The sequence below is a fragment of the Acyrthosiphon pisum genome, chromosome X, assembly GCF_005508785.2.
Source record: "Acyrthosiphon pisum isolate AL4f chromosome X, pea_aphid_22Mar2018_4r6ur, whole genome shotgun sequence".
NCBI lineage: Eukaryota > Metazoa > Arthropoda > Insecta > Hemiptera > Aphididae > Acyrthosiphon > Acyrthosiphon pisum.
This window is the reverse complement of record NC_042493.1, coordinates 84,463,924-84,481,051: the sequence shown is the minus strand read 5'-3', so window position 1 is coordinate 84,481,051 and position 17,128 is coordinate 84,463,924. Positions and strand designations below refer to the sequence as shown.

Genomic DNA, 17,128 nt, shown 5'->3' with positions numbered 1-17,128 from the left:
TTGTTTTTCCCGGCGCTTTTGAAAACTACTGGGATTATGTTTGAGTTGTTTTCCATTGTTGAGACAGATAAAAATCATTACAGTGTGATATATTATGAACAGTGTATAATGTATATTAGATATTTGATACAATGGTCAATGGTGAATGGGTCACCAAATAAATCATAGATAGGTACACTTGTCACTTGCCTATGTTATATTATATTGCAGGTATTATAGGTACACTGTTTAGTGTTTAAATGCGAGGAGTATTACGTAAATATTATATTAAATATTAATCAATTAAATTAATAATTAATTATGTAACAATCAATGATTTAACAATGTTGTTTTAATAATTTCAGAGAGTACCTACCAATCCTGACCTAATTTGTTCTAATATGTTAATAGTTAATACGGCTGAATCCTCTAATTTGACTTTGTAGCATATAATTTTATTAAGTGCATGGGTTTGCTCAATTCACGATAAAATAATTTTCTAAAAATTGTATAATATTTATTTTGAAACAAACATTTTTTTTTAGTCTTAGTTATTTAAATAGTTAATAGTGCCTTTTCTTACATGGTATGCATTATGTAACAAATATGAATAAAGTTCAATTTTGGATTTGTACGTGGCCCGTGGGAAGTACATAGGAGGGTATCAAATATCTATATCTGTAGTGCCAAACAAAGCAATATAGGCTAAATATTACGAACTAATAATTACATTAAACGGTCAGGATATTGTATTAATTGTAGGTACATTTGTCATTTGCATGTCTATTAAAAATCATATATACCTAGATAATAATTTCATAATTATTGTTACGTGCCATTAAGCCGTGAACGTATCTAACCTACCCACAAAATATGTTGTTATTTTTTCTTTCTGAAAAGTATTGTTTTGTGGGACTTTGATATATTATTATTTATTATGGATTCTAAAATAAAAGCGTTTTCCCCCGGCCCAACAGAGTGCAAGCACTGAAAACGAATGGCTCCCCCTCGTGAGCATGCCTATGAGCTGCGCATTTATGCACAAACGGAAATTAAAACTGTGAATTCCAGTAGGAGGGGTGATAAAATGTATCTGATTCGAATTGAGAAACATATCGAAAGTTATATTTCAAAATCAAAAATGTGATTATCGGGGATAAACGCATGAAATATTCGGGTGGTGAGGTTTGAAAAAATTGTATAATCTTTGTACCTAATACCTATTGTTATACCTATATTAAATGATAGGTAGGTACATAATTGGTATTATTGATATTTTGTGGGGAGGTTAGCTCTTCGCGGCGAAAAGGTACAGCAGCGAAACGGTCGCGGCGAAATGTCCGGGTTCGTTATATATTGGTTCATCTAATGAATTCTCACCTGGCATTATTTTAATACGTCTAATACGTTTATTTTGTCTAATTGGAGTGAAAGAAAAATTATTTTTCTTTGATTCAATGAATTTGTTTTTATTCTTTAATAACTCATCAAAATGTTTGTCACATCGAAGGTCTTCTATTTTCGTGAGTGCATCTTTTACATAATTTACAGCAGCTAACAAATCAGAAGTTTTACCTTGAAGAAATTTACTCAATGGACTTGTAATATTATTAAAAATATTAGTGAACAACAAAATTGTTAATATGAAACACTCAGACAACAAATAATCCATTAAGCTACTTGCTTTTACACAGCAAACACGATCAGTGGTGGCCGGTGGGATCATTTTGTAAATCATCCAGTATATCAATTAAAGCATCAAATGTATCAGTAACAGTTTCAAGAGCAGATGAGTGAGATGACCAACGTGTTGTGGTGACTCTTTTTAATCGCCGTTGAGGGTTTCCAGGGTAATGGGTTTTTGAAAATTAGAATAAAGACCAATTCTTACTACTTCCAATAAAATCGAACAGTAACTCTAGGTTCCCAAACAAATCACGGGCTTCGAGACAACTACTTACAGCGTCAACCACAACCAAGCTAAAACGATGTGCATAACACCAAACATATATTGCACTTGAATTTTGTTCTCTAATAAATGCTTGAAGTCCATTATTATAAGTGCCTCGCATTGAGGCAGCTCCATCAAATGACTGACCAACAAGATGCTGTCTCCAGTTTAACTTTATTTCTTCACAAATATTTTTGAACATAGTGAAAAGATGCTGTCCAGTTGTAAGGAGCGTCTCACGTACTGCGACGAGTCGTTCACATATTATTCCTTTATTAATATATCGAAATACGAGAGATAATTGTTCTTTCCTTGATATATCAAAAGTAATGTCCAACGAAACACTGAAATATGTAGCACTCAATAGTTCTTGTTGAATGCTGCTACGAATTTTTGTTGAGATAGCTTGAATTAACTGATTTTGCCTTTGCCAGGACAAAAAATTATGTGTTTTTCTATCTTTTATTTCAACTTCAGTTATGTGCGATGCTAAGGCTGGAGAGTATTTAGCTAACAGTGCAACTAGATCTTTGAAATTTCCTCGAATATCCTCATTTTTATTCTCTTTGTGTCCCCGAAAAGACAAACAATGTCTGCTAAGAAATAAAGTAATGTCAATTAAATGTCTAATTATTTCTTTGTTGTGTGCAATATGTGTCTTGTCATTTTCTACCAAAGAAGGTATTAGTGGAAAATCTGCTTGTCTGTATGCTACTTTAATAGATGCCATAATATTTTTTTCGGTTGTTTCATGTAATTTTATTCTCATGTCAGCATTTTGAAAGTTACTATAGCCTTTTTTAACCCAACTGGTTAGCAGGAGTCCTAGCAAAATCCAAATTCATCCCAGCAAAATCTAGCAAATCCGGCAGATTAATTTGAAGTTATTTTTTTTTGGAATCGAACCATGTTCCAGTGTTGACGCCAAATTTGATCCCTCCCCCAAGATTAGCAGGGGTCCTAGAAAATTCCTAAAACGCCCTATCAAGGTCTAGAAAATTCGGCTGAACAAACTGGTATGACTTTTTTTTGGAATCAGACAATATACCTGGGTACCCACAAAGATGGCACCGGTATATTTGTTTGTGGATTTACAAAGTTCAGAAGTTCTAGCAGAATTCTTAAATAGCCTAGAAAAATCTAGAAAATTGCTATCAAAATGTCGATACGAGTTTTATAGTCATAGCATATTGTGTCGGTGTCAACTTGACCGACATAATTCAGTTATTTTAGTTCAATATAAGTACATTTTTGTCTTTGAAAAACTATTGTGAGATTGCATATGTCATACCCCAACTTAAATAAATGGTAAACTGACATAATTTCTTCAGATAAGTAGGACATTTTGTCCACAAGCAAAACGACTAGGACACAATCTTCCGATAAATTGAGTGGATAAAATCCTCTCCTGAAATCAATACAGTTATTGTTGAATAATATTGTATAATACTTGCTCAATACTGGTTTTTAAGAACTAATAAAATAAAAAGAGGGGAACGGAGTGGCCGAGTGGACTAAGGCTTCAGTTGTGACGCGCACCGACGCCGGTTCAAAACCTCGGCCGCAGGCGGCATTTTTCTTCGGGAAAGTCACGATTCCGGAGAGAAGTGCAGCCATCCCTCACTTGGGCATGGAAAATACCTACGAGTGCCCAATAAAAAACCTGCCAAACCCAAAACACACGTGTTTTCTAAAACCTACAATTTCTTCCCCTACAAAACAAAACAAAAACATTTTTTTTTTTTTTAAATAAATAAAATAGCAAATATTTATTTAATATGAAATATTGATCCAACATTCAAGATAAACTTTTAATAATTAAGAAAAAGAAAAATTAGATAGTTACGTAGTAAAATTGTATTTTTAAAATTTAAAATTATATTATTATAGCTATAAAAAGTAGAGGAATCTTCGTGATATAGGTCATTCCAATTTAACCAAATATTATAATCCGAGGATATTTCGTACTAGTCACTAGGTAGATTCAAATTCTATGATACAAGTATTCATGATTTTATCGAATACTAAAATATTATTCACGTTTGATTTCCAATCACGCACAAAGTATATTCTGAGTTAAACAACTTCAAAAGTGTAGAATCAAAAACAGAACTTTTATTTTAAATAAAGATAAACACTGATATTTTTATTAATCAATAAATGTCAAAAATTTCATAAATTTAGGGCATCGTATGGGAGACCTTCACTAATATGAATGGGGTAAGTATAAAAATAGTTTTATCACCTCTCTCCCGTTGTTTGACCACAAATACGCTCACCACTGGAATAATATAATAATGTAAGATAAAATATAACAATAAAAAAAATCATGATGCTCTAAAATTCGTCAAACATTAAAAAAACAGAAATTGATCAAGTGCATAAATCGAATCTTCTACACCTACGTAGTCGGACACAACGATTTATAACTATTAAAATAACTGCGTATAAATAATACCCCACTTGGTGACCTACATCATATTCCTGTTGGCTGGGTCGTGATTGAGGTACATAATATTATATATATAGGATCGCCACCCGGCGGGCCAAAGTAAAAATCGATTTCTGTTGCCGAAATGCTTTAGGTGATAGAATGCGCGGGGTTGACAATACGGTTGTCGGGGTAACGGACGTCAATGTTGAATGCCCCGGGCTACGAATGATATTGAAGGTCTCTTTTTCATTCGTAGGAGAAGAGGTGGAAACTGTAATGCGTGTACACGGAGTGTATATGTCTATATTCGGATTATATTGCAGATGTTCTGCCCATCTAACCTATTTTATGTTGTATATCTTTAAATTTGATTTCACAAAATATCAAAATGTTTCCTATGCATATCTATTATGTACATATTATACTTTTTAATAAATTCCCAGCTCCGTTGGAAATTTGTGTTTACGCCACTGTATGACATAATGTATTATAAAATAAAAAAATAAAATAATACGTATCTACCTTATACATAAATGCACACTATGATGTATGTTAGACTGTTAGACTTTATGAATAATTATAGCCAGTCGATATAGAGGTATTAAAGTGCCTTACTCTTGACTTTTTTTCTGTTGGTTTAATCCTCCTCCCTCCCAAAAAAGCTCCTTTGAAAATACCCCTTTCCACCATTATAAGTAACTAAATATACATATTATACAGCTATAATTTCCTATCACGCTTCATGATTTATAAAAAAAAACATAAAAGTACTAAGTGCAAAGTATAACAAAAATTGACAATTAGGGTGTACATTTGTACCTATATGCTGCAGTCTTACTGAATTTTAAGAAAATTCCATTTAATATTTATTGTAGTTCAATGATTGATGTAATTTTATAAGATACTGCAGTGGTGGGATTGAAATTTGATCGGTATACATGATCCATTAACCGTATATAAATTATATAAATGGGTATCGTGGTTTAATAGGTTTATCAGCGAACCGTAGTTAATATATATAAATGCATCAACACATAAATATAAATGCCTGCGGTTGGCGTTGGCATTCGAGGCTAAATGCCGTACGATGAAACAAGAATCTCTGTTAATGTTTATATTATATAGCTATACCTTTTACGTTATAATGTAGGTATACAATATTGCTTTTGGAAATCTGAAACGCAGTATAAATTATAAGCACTCAATATTTGTGGACTATGCGCAACTCGAGATTTGGGAGGCCACGGCCGACCTTCGAGCTCTGGTGGGTGGTTGACCAGCAGACACCCAAGCTGCAGTGACAATTGCTGCGGAAACTCCGTCCGATTCACTGGCCCGCGTGCAGAGATTCTACTCTCGTCAGTGTGGTGGTCCAACAGGTAATTCGATTTCTTTTTAATTTCATATTTAAAATTAGTTTTTATTTAATAGATCTAAATTTTCAATAAGATAACATAATATTAAACTTTAAATAGGTATATAATATTATGTATATTTAATATTTATGTATTGATAATATTATAAAATTATAATAGATAAACTACAATATTATAATCATATTGTTTTTAGTCGATAATTATAAGTTAATATGCAATAATATAAGTTATGTTTAAAAAGGGATTGATACAAATAAAAGTTATTTGTTTTTCAAGTAAGATGCGTTAACCCTGACACTCAAGGTCGTGTATATTACAATGCTATTTTTGTATCATATGCCAACTATACCATTACTCGCACTTTACCAATTAACAATAAGGGTTACTGAATATAGTGGGCAGTACAAGGTCATATTTGTGGGAGGGGGAACGAACCCCCCTATACTGTAGTGACTACGGTGTAATCGATTTTCTATACCCGTATTGCTGTTTGACCCAAATTTGGTTATGAAGCTTAATATACATTAATGTAATCAAATTATATTGAAATTCTGAGATTTTTCCAAATATATCTTTTCTTTTGAAACTATGAGCTATACATAACTAGTTACCACATCAACACCAGAACACACCTTTTCTACCATGAAAAGATTAAAAAACATTCACGAAATTCATCATACTAATCTTACGTCATACAGATCTAGCTCTTTTGAGAGTACATATTATTTATAATTGTCTATTAGACAAATTTAAATCAATCCAGATGGTAGATCGATTGTTACGCAAAAGACTGCTAGACTTTATGTAATAAAACTATTTTATATACAATTGTATACATTTATTACACATGTAATGCATAAAAAACCTTATTTAGATGAACTATTATAATATATTACAGGGACTAGAACCTTACCGAAAAGAACTGGTTTTGGAACCGGAACCTCACCAAAACCCTTATTTAAATGAATTTTAATACCAAAACCTCACTGGAACCCTTATTTAAATTAATTTAAAAGTCGGAACCGATACTTTTACTTTACAAATTTCTTTACATAAGTATAAAACGGAAACAGGTAACGAATTTTTTATTTTTTAATAACCGAAAAGAATTCAAAACCAAAATTTTAATTTTTCTGGGAACCGAACATTAACCGGAACCGTAAAATTCATCAAAGTTCTAGTCATATAGGTACATTTTTTTAAAATTTGATTTCTATATTATTTAATTTGGTTTTCAACCCCTCCCAAAAATGTATTTCAGCTACGGCCTAGGAGCAATGATGTAAGTATAGTTATACTGATAGATAGGAAAGTGACAGGGATAACGTTTTATACGCAATATTTCCCACAACTTACACAATAATATTTAGCTGTATATCCACTTCAATGTCCACCTGGCTATGGCCGCTGGGCCGCGAACGCACCAAGCGCCCCTCCAATTTTTTTAGGGTCTCGTACAAGTTTAATACAATTCATTATTCATTGGCCCACTTGTAATCTACTGTACAGCAGAGCAAAATCCACTTAGCAGCTTTATTTTTTATTTGTTTGGCGTGTGCCAGGTCTATATATAGGGAGTAAGGACCCCGTAAAGTATTTACCGATATATTTAACCACACGCAATTTTTCTTTACAGGGCCCAGATGTTTGCCTATTATTATAGTGTGAGCAGGGCACTACAAATTATAATAGTACAAGTTTCAAGTAATAATTTTTTTAGATGAATTGTGCTAGGTACTGCAAGTTAAGCTCCTTAAAAACAATGTGCTCAGACGAGGCCATGAGGGCCCCGCTCACCCACACTGCAGCGGCTCCGCTGTTGAATTCATCGATCATGAAAATGTTGCATACAAAAATATGTATGATTTATAGTACAATACATCTCCTTATACCTATATGTATATATAATTAAATATTAAACAATGATACAAATTTTACAATTACTTTTGAAAGTTTAAGTGAATAATATTATGCATAGGTATATAGCTTATGGATTTGTCTTCAAAGTTAAAATTCTATAGGCTATATAAATATAATTTTGGTTTTCATGATTTCGTTTCTACGTAATTAATAATTATTATTTATTATTTTGCAGTTTAAAATATTTCAATAATTTCATAGTTTATTACTTAATGAATGATTCCCCTCGTTACGCTTTGCGTTAATATTATACATACCTAGTGATTTTTTAAGTACCTATGATTGCCCTATTTTTTTACTTAAATTTTACATATTATATTCAAATTCTGATTTTTAGAATTTCTAAATACTCATGAAGATTTTTGAATGCTTGAGATTTTTTATACCATTTAAGAATGATGTTGTTGCAATACAAACTTCTGTTTTTAAAATAGGAACCCTTTTTAATGTACATTTAGATACGTTTACATTTACAAGAACATAATCTGCTAAATACTTTTCAGTAAAAAAGGAGTTTCTCATTTGAAAAATAGAAATTTGTATAGCCACAGGACACTCTAATATTAGAACAAAATTTTTTCTATAGGTATACCTACTTAAAAATTCTATAAATCAAAATTTGAATAATTGTATTTTTAAAGGAAAAAGGTAGTGGGCATTTTTCCCCAAAATGTCAAGTAAATTTTGTATTTTATAATGGGGCCACTTAAAAAAAACTGATCAATGAGCCTTCTGTGTGCCAGGCCGACACTGATCCACTTCACATTAGTCTACTTTAGATTTTATAATTGGTCTTATTAATTCAAAATATTGTTCATTAATATAAAAAATACTTAACCTGGTTATCGCTTATTTCTGATCGCTAATTCAGAAAATAGTCTGGCACAATTTAATTTTTAATACGAAAAATGTCTTAATATTTGTATATGTACTTGGAAACTTATAGGGAATGCTAATGTTCATTGATATTACCGTTTCTATAACGTAAAACTTAAATCCAAAGTCAAAACTAATCAGAAAGTGTATTATACATTATATTTTTTACATAAATGCAATGGCTGTTATGACATAACATAATATTATTTTCCTAGCAAGTCAGTGGCGTTATTATGGAGTGGGTGGAGGGGTATGGGTATATATCCCACCCCAGAGTCTTTTTTTTTAAATAACTTTTAAAATATTCTTGTGAGCACGTCTTGGCTATAAAATATTTTAAGATTTTAAAATAAAAATGACTATCCATTATCACAGTTAAAAGATGTAACTGATAAAAACGTACAACTTACGACTTCTGTTATAATTTTTAATCGCCTTTATCCTTCTTAACCTTCTTAGTATAAACACAGAATTAATTAAAACTGTTAATAATTATTATTTTTGTAAATTACATAATAACACCTTAGATTGTAATTCCCATAAAAAAACTCTAAAAATGCCCCGGATAAAATGCTTTTATGTCCTTCGGTACTTAAAGCACTATATTCTTATATACATTTGTTATACCTAAATGATAATATACAACTTAAAGGATAATAAAAAAAGTTTTAAAGATAGAACTCATTGTTTTGGACTTCTTTAATAGTTTTACATCAAATTTTACTATAGGTAGGTACATTTCAATATATAGTCCGAAATTAATTGAAAAATCCATAGTATTATATAATATTATTTATTATTATATCTGCACAGATAAATACTAAAATAACCCTCGAATAATACCTACATTAAAACCAATATACAATAATCACCACGTACGAGCTTAGGTCATTGTACAAATTTGAACCCTTAATATTAAGCTTTTTCAAAAGTGGAGCACTTCAAAATTTTAATTTTTTTACCGACTGACTGACTGTCCAATCATCAAAATTATAATAGGTACTTCTCTAGAAGTAGAAGAAGAAACATGAAATTTGGCTCAACGGTAAAGTGCAAGTAAAAGAAAAAACCTAAAATTAGAAATGTTCTCAAAATTAGTTGCAATTTAGGAGTATGAAGGGGCCTATTTTTTAATTTTTATTGGCTTATTATTTTTATAACTACAATTTAATTTCCCTTACATCCATATTAACAAAATAATTTGAGTTATGGAAAACAGAAAAGACAGCACTAACTGCCCACTGGACGTATTAATGTGTTACTCTGGAGTCTGGACATATCATTCCCCATGTTAAAACATTATAATAAATACCTATATATTATACATAAACTTACTTGCGATAACAGCTTCGATTGAAAGAAGTTGCTCTAGTCTGAAGCAAGAAAATATATTTCGGAAATTCTATTAATGGACATCGATTTAGCGATACTTAAATATATTAATAGAGGCTTTATAAAAAATATTGAAACAATTATTGATTCTATTCCTTCTCAAAAAAAAAGCTGCATTTATATTTCAAAATGTATTTTAATTATTATTATTAACCTCATTCCTCATCATGACTTATACAAATTAATTCTTAATTGCAATCAAAATTTGCTATTTCATCAGGAAAGCTATCTTTTTGTTTCATACACTTTCATTCGGTTAATCGTTAATGTATAGTAAGTAGGAATTAAGTTAATAATATTATGTTACAAATTTTAAATTTTAAAATTTTAAAAAGTCGTAAAAATTTCATTTTTTAACTCAAGCCCAGCTCCAGTTCAATCCATGACTATATTTTAAGTACTTAATTGTTTTTAGAGGACGCCTCACCCGTATATATGGTCTCCGTCATATAAGTGCGTAACATATTAACAAATTGTACGCTCAGCAGAACACGTGTAAGATTATTATCTAGGCAATCTCATGGGTTTTCATTATATTTTAATTTTATAGTGAGTTATGAGTATTTTAAAATTGTAAATTTTTTGTAACTCGCTTTAAAATTAAAATATAATAAAAATCCCATGAGATTGCCTAGATAATAATCTTACATTTAAATTTTATGAGAGGTCAATTCACTCTAGTTTTTAAACTAACTGCTCTGCTGAGCGTACAATTTACTATATTACGCACTTGTAAGGCGGAGACAACATAATATGCGGGTGAGGCGTCCTCTTAAATCGTTTGTTCCAAAACGTACTATTGCCTCAGATATTTAGCCGTATATAGTACATAATATAACCTATAGATTATTAAAATAAATGTTTTAAATGTTTTAATTTTAGAACGTTGTGTCATAAGTAAGAGCCCCTAACTGTCAGGAGTATCCATCAAGGCGTATACAAGTAGGCATCATAATATATTCAATAGACTGGAAACTGTTGATTCAAACACCGCAATATGGATAGAGACCTCGAAATAGCTGATACAAAGCAAAGGATTTTAAATACATTTAAATACTATAAAAAAGGACCTAGCGTGCCGAGTGACGGTAACTGTGGATTGCATGCGATATGTAAAGCGTTGGGTGACGGATTGTACATGGCAGGAAGAAATATCAAGCCGAAATCGTTAATGCTCAAAATATGTTATATGTTTGGCCTGGAAAATCTGCCAAACTACTGGTGGTCAGACGAGGAATTAGCGGTAATCGCTAATGATTATGGATACGACATGTACATATACAACGAAACGGACCGGACAGGCATAGTGTTTGGTAAGGGTATCCGACCACCACTGGTTTTGTACAGCGTCGACAACAACTCGCATTGGATACCAGGCATGAGGACAGTGGTACCGTCATCATGTATACCGGAAAACTTCACTATTGTCGAAAACATAACCGAAGTGTTAAGCATAAGACAAATTAAGATCAAAATTAGGGGGCATTTATTGATGCAGTCCTTGAACCCCAGTGAAGGATGTATCGAAAGTTACAGTGGAAAGCGTGACGGAAGCCGAAGTAGTAGCAATGGAAGACGTAGTAGTAGAAGACACAACGGAAGTCTCAGTGGAGGACGTGATGAAAAGCGAGATGGAAGCCACCATGGAAGAAATAACGTGAGCCGCAATAAAATACGAGACGAAAGTCGCAATGGAGGACGTGACGGAGTAAGAATAATTGTAAGACAAGATGGACGCCGTCCACAATTGGAAAAAAGCCATGGTAGAGAAGTAAAAGGAAGCCACAGTACAGGGGAAAAAGAAAGCCACAAAGGAGGTAAAATAAGAAGCCACAGCGCAGGAGAAAATAAAAGCCACAATGGAGGAAATATAGGAAGCAATAGTGGTGGAGAAAAGGGAAGCAACGGTGGAGTAGAAAAAAGCATTAGTCAAAAAAGTGATGAAAAATTGTTGGTGCCGTATTCATCGGCGGTTAATGGCGATTGCAGTTATGACATGGATGCGGTCAAGCAGGAGTTCAACCTGTATGCAAAACTAAAGAACACAGTGCTTAGCCAGATGATAAGGCAGCTGTACCACTGGAACTGGAACAAGAAAAATACATACAAGAAACTAGACTTATTTGACACCGAAGACGAATGTGACGACTCCGAAGATAAAGAACTCAACGCCATGTACAGCGCTTGTTATACGATCATGCGGGACGTGTTACACCATTTTGTCTCAAAAAAAGAGCGTAAGCTATTGGTGTTAGAAGCATGCGAAGCGTTGATGGCACTGCAGTCTCTTGAAGCAACCATGATTCAGTTAGAACCCATCAAGTGTTCAGAGCTCAAACCCGTCGAGGTCGAGTGTCATATGGAGGATGACAACTGTTGTCAGATAACGGCCGTTGAATATTGTCCAGCGATCGTCGATTGCTGCTCAATCGGGGCTATTGGCTGCTGTTCTTCAAATGCGGCCTTCAGCTGTCCATATAACAAGTCCGATTGGCCGTACACATCAACTAACTGCCCATGCAACATCGACGACTGTCCATTTACATCACCCGAGTATCCATTTAGTGACCAGTGGGTCAACGACAAATATGTCAACGATTTAGTTGACAATTATACATTAGAACGGAAGAACATCAAGGGCACTGGATTGTTTGATCGCTTTTACAAGCAAGCGGTGGTAATGAGCAACAAGATCATAGTACGCTGCATCGTCAAGCCAAAACGGGTGGTGGATGCTCCTCCGGCCGTGGCTTCAGTATTAGTGGCTCCGGCGGTGGTGGCTTCAATGGTGGCAGCTTCAGTGGTCGCGTCTCCGGCGGTGGCAGCTTGGATGGTGGCGGCTCCAGGGTTGTCATCTTCGGTGATGCAGGTGGCCCAAACGGTGGCGGCTCCGACAATGGCAGTAGATGTGGCTGCATTGGGCAACGATCTGGTGACGGTTCCAGTGGACAACGAGCTTCTAGCGACTCCGATGGAGGATAATCTAACAATGACTTCGGCGGGCAACGATTCGGTGGTGAAGCCAAATGCATGCGTCAAACGATATTTCTCCTTCAAACAGATCTGGAAGAAACAAACGAAAACTCAACACTCCAAAGACCATTGAATTAACATAAGGTAAGTATATACGCGCGTACGATGACATTATACACATGACACATTATATATTACACAATGTACCTTATGTAGATGTAGATTATTTAATGAATAAGTTAACTACCTATAGTAAGTACACATGTGATTATTATAATAATTACAAATTATCAAGATTACACCTAAGATATTTGGTGAGAATCTAAAATGATTTTTACGGGGTTTTATATATATACAAGCGAAAATTCTAAAACAATATGAATATAAATTCATACCATTTCAATTAATATTTTTAAAGTGAATTGTGGGTGATTCCTACGTATCTCATTAGGTATATGACATTTTATTCGTTATCACTAGGCTCGGATTTAAATGTTCATTTATGTCTTAAATATTCTAAAAAATGCCCTTTCAAAAAACGAATTTAATATGTAAAATTGCAAAAGTACGTTTATATAGATAAAAAAATTAGTAAATAATTACATGTGTATTACACTTTACAATGATAATTAAATTTGACCTGAAGATTACCTGATGTTATACAATTCAAAATGAAAAAGATTTATATTACGAAGTACTATATTTATATTTCAATTAAGTCAATTTTTTAGTCATAATACGAGAAATAGATTAAAAATGTCTTAAAAAAAATTTAAAATGCATTATAAACGTCAAAATTGCCCCAAAAAACATAAAACCGAATAGTATAAAATTATAAATTTATAGTTACAACATGGAGTACTTGAAAAATATTTATAGCTCGGGAAGCAACGAGTAATAATGTCCAAAAAAAGATGTAAATGCATTGAAATCCGAGCCTTAGTTATCACTAAATTTATTCAAAAACGTGTTTTTGATATTTCTATAATAATATTATAGATTGCCTAATCAATTTTTTTAATACTTTGATTTGAATGTTTTTTTTTTTGTTTTTTTTTATTCAATCGGGTAAAGTTACTACAAAAACGTTAAAACAAACGTTAAAAATATCTATAAGGCCATTCTCAAGTTTGTCTTATTGAGGATATTTCATGGAAAGCATAAATTAGTCAGTGTCGCAATAGTGTCCCAAAAGAATTTTTGGCCTCAAGGTTATCAAATCTATACAAAAGCTTGTGAACTTAAATCGTGACTCGTAAAAATATATAGGTAATTTTTCGAATTCGCAATCGACAGAGCCAATTACCTTGCTAACCCCCATGGTAATTATTGCGACACCGATTTGACTACAATATTCTAAAAATTATATTTAATACATTTTTTTTCGATTTTTTAAACATATTTAAAATACACGTTAATAATTTAAATTTGAAAAAATTCATTATTGATTATTTTTTAAAAATATAATATAATATTTGAGTAGAACTTATTATAGGGTATGTAAATGATATTACTAACCTATCAAAAGTTCGGATAAAGGGTTTATTGATTGATTGGGGGCTGTGAAACTTATTAATAAATGTTTATTAATATGTTTAATATTATAAAATTCAAAATATTGTTATAATTAATTATTTAAAACTATATTATTATTATTATTCGTTTATCAAAATATATATATTACGTACTTATATGTACCTATTATATTTTATGAATTTTATGTATAGGTGTTGTTAAATACCTACCTATTATATATATATATATATAAACAAAATATTTCTAAGATTACCTATTGTATAATAAGTTTGAAACGTATTTTGTTATATTTAATATTATAATCAATTTAAATGTTGATGCCATTATAAAGAACCTATTTAGGTACTTATCGGGCCTATCAGGAAAAATAAGAATATTAGCAATATGTACATTTCATGACAGAATGCCACAAATGTCAAACAATATTTCTGATTTAATTTCGTTTCAATTATAATATAATATTACTGTCGCGCGTTGTCATTTATAGAATGTGATATAATATAGTTCACATAATAATTATATGATATATTTTACGAAATAAGGACCAATAAAAATATAACGAGATTAAAAATTAGCCGAATCAGAATAATGTCACAATAATATACGAAGGAACAATATGCGGAGGAGATATAGGTATACCTTAGGTACATATTAAGGAGATGAAACAGAAACATGTGAATTTCAAACCATAAATGTTATATAAAAATTGTATATACTTATTATAATATAATATGTACGTGTTCAATTAAATGCACCTACCTGTACAAATGCAAAGAACATAATTGTGATTTCAAGTGCAAGAGACAGCTAGTTTCAAGTCAATAGCGTAAGAAAATAATATACTTACTGACTGGTGATGGGCAACAATGTCGATATTTCGATAAATTCGTGACAAATTTTCGATATCGATATTATACCATATATCGGGAATTATCGTAACAAGTTTTTTTTCTTATCGTCAATTAGCAATGTAAACCAAATTTTTGAATTAATAATTAATTTTAATAAGTAATAACTAATCAGTACTAAGTCGTTAATATTTAAAATTATTTAAAAATATTTTCTGTAAGATATCACGATACAATATCGGCAAAATCGAACGGTATCGATACACAAAATTATATCATTTTCCATCACTAGGCCATCACTTCCCCTACTACTAAATATATAAAGGTGCAAAATGCCAAAAACAAACTTCACGATCTCCATAGGTATTACCTATATTTAATAAATTACGCACTCGTATATTAATTGTAATCGGAAACTCCAATTTGGCTAACCAGTTTATAGGTACATATCTAGGTACCAACCTATATTTATAAAAAACGTATGTGATTTCTCGGTGAGCATCAGTAGGTACATCGTGTCAATGTGTCATCGTAGGTACATATTATTATAAACCTAATAAGTATTTTTATTTTGGCCAATTTACCAAACAATTATTTATCGATATTGATGTACCTATAAAAATGACACGGATACAAAGGACATTATTGTTCAAAAAGTTTAAAATTGATTTAAGGTTCTATTACCTATATTAAAATATTATACCTAATTATCTTTGTTTTGTCTGAAGTTATTTTAATTATTCCAATTATAATATAATAATAAGATGTAGTCTAGTGTTAATATAGTTCGGTTATATAAATTATAAGATACGATATTGGAAAAATATTTTTAACTATACAATTTGAATTGTTAATTTTTTTTTTACTAGGCATAAATTAAGTTTTTTTCCTTTGGAGGGAATTAAAAATTAATAATATTATGTTCTCCTCGAAAATATTGACTTGGGAGGAGGTGGCTCCTCCTTATTATTTGATACCACATTACCTCCCGGCTACCACACAGTTTTGTAATAATTTATATTTTAAAGTTCACAATCGTTATTCTTTACCTACCTAATCATGCCAGATTTTTAATTTTATACTAACATAATGGCATGATAAAACGTAACTGAAGGATTTTTTAATTGAAAATAAAATAAATTTGTTTTCTATTTAAACAAGTTTCATCACAAAGCAGTACAAGAAGAAAACACATTTAATGTTATTTGAGGTACCATAAATTATTGAGGTACTAGTGATATTACCAATTAATTTATATGCCGTCCTAAAAAATGAGGTGCTATTTTGATCACTAATTTCATACAAATTCTAATTTAACAATAGTAGAGACTGGATAATTAATTGTATATATATAATTTTTATATATAAGTGTAGGCGTAGGTATAGCTATAAATACCCACTACCTAAACACAAGACCCATATTCTTTTACTTCTAGAATGTGTATTGGAAAAACAATCATACATAAATTCATTCTCTTATTTTTGTTCAGTTATTAGGTAGGTACTATAAAGCCCAAGGTAGAACCAGTAAAACTACTTTGGTTGTAGCAATATTTTAAACGTTTATTCGATATCAAATTTTAAAATAGGTACCTATGTATTTATCAATTGGAAAATTTTCAACACAAACTACTCACTATGGATAGGTATCGTATTTTATACTAATGCATTAATATTTGAAACTAAGAACGTTCAAAATATTATAAAAGTAGGTACCCACACCAAAATTTCATCAATTTTGAAGTCAATTAAATATGAATTGCTTAATTGTAATTTTAATGAACTATAATAAACAAATAAATCTGTAATATTGAAAATGGATAAAATAAGACATTTCTGAATA

General features: G+C 31.4%; 1 protein-coding gene across 1 annotated transcript; it reads right to left on the bottom strand.

Annotated features, from left to right (window-relative positions):
• Positions 1 to 1,847: 1,847 nt before the first annotated feature.
• LOC103310659 (zinc finger MYM-type protein 1-like) lies at positions 1,848 to 2,699 on the bottom strand. Its single transcript, XM_008189663.1, has one exon. The coding sequence runs from the start codon at positions 2,697 to 2,699 to the stop codon at positions 1,848 to 1,850; it is 852 nt and encodes a 283-aa protein (XP_008187885.1).
• Positions 2,700 to 17,128: the final 14,429 nt, after the last annotated feature.

Excerpts from the sequence above, each read along its gene's own strand:
- LOC103310659 (XM_008189663.1), bottom strand. The coding sequence starts at position 2,699 with ATGAGAATAAAATTACATGAAACAACCGAAAAAAATATTATGGCATCT.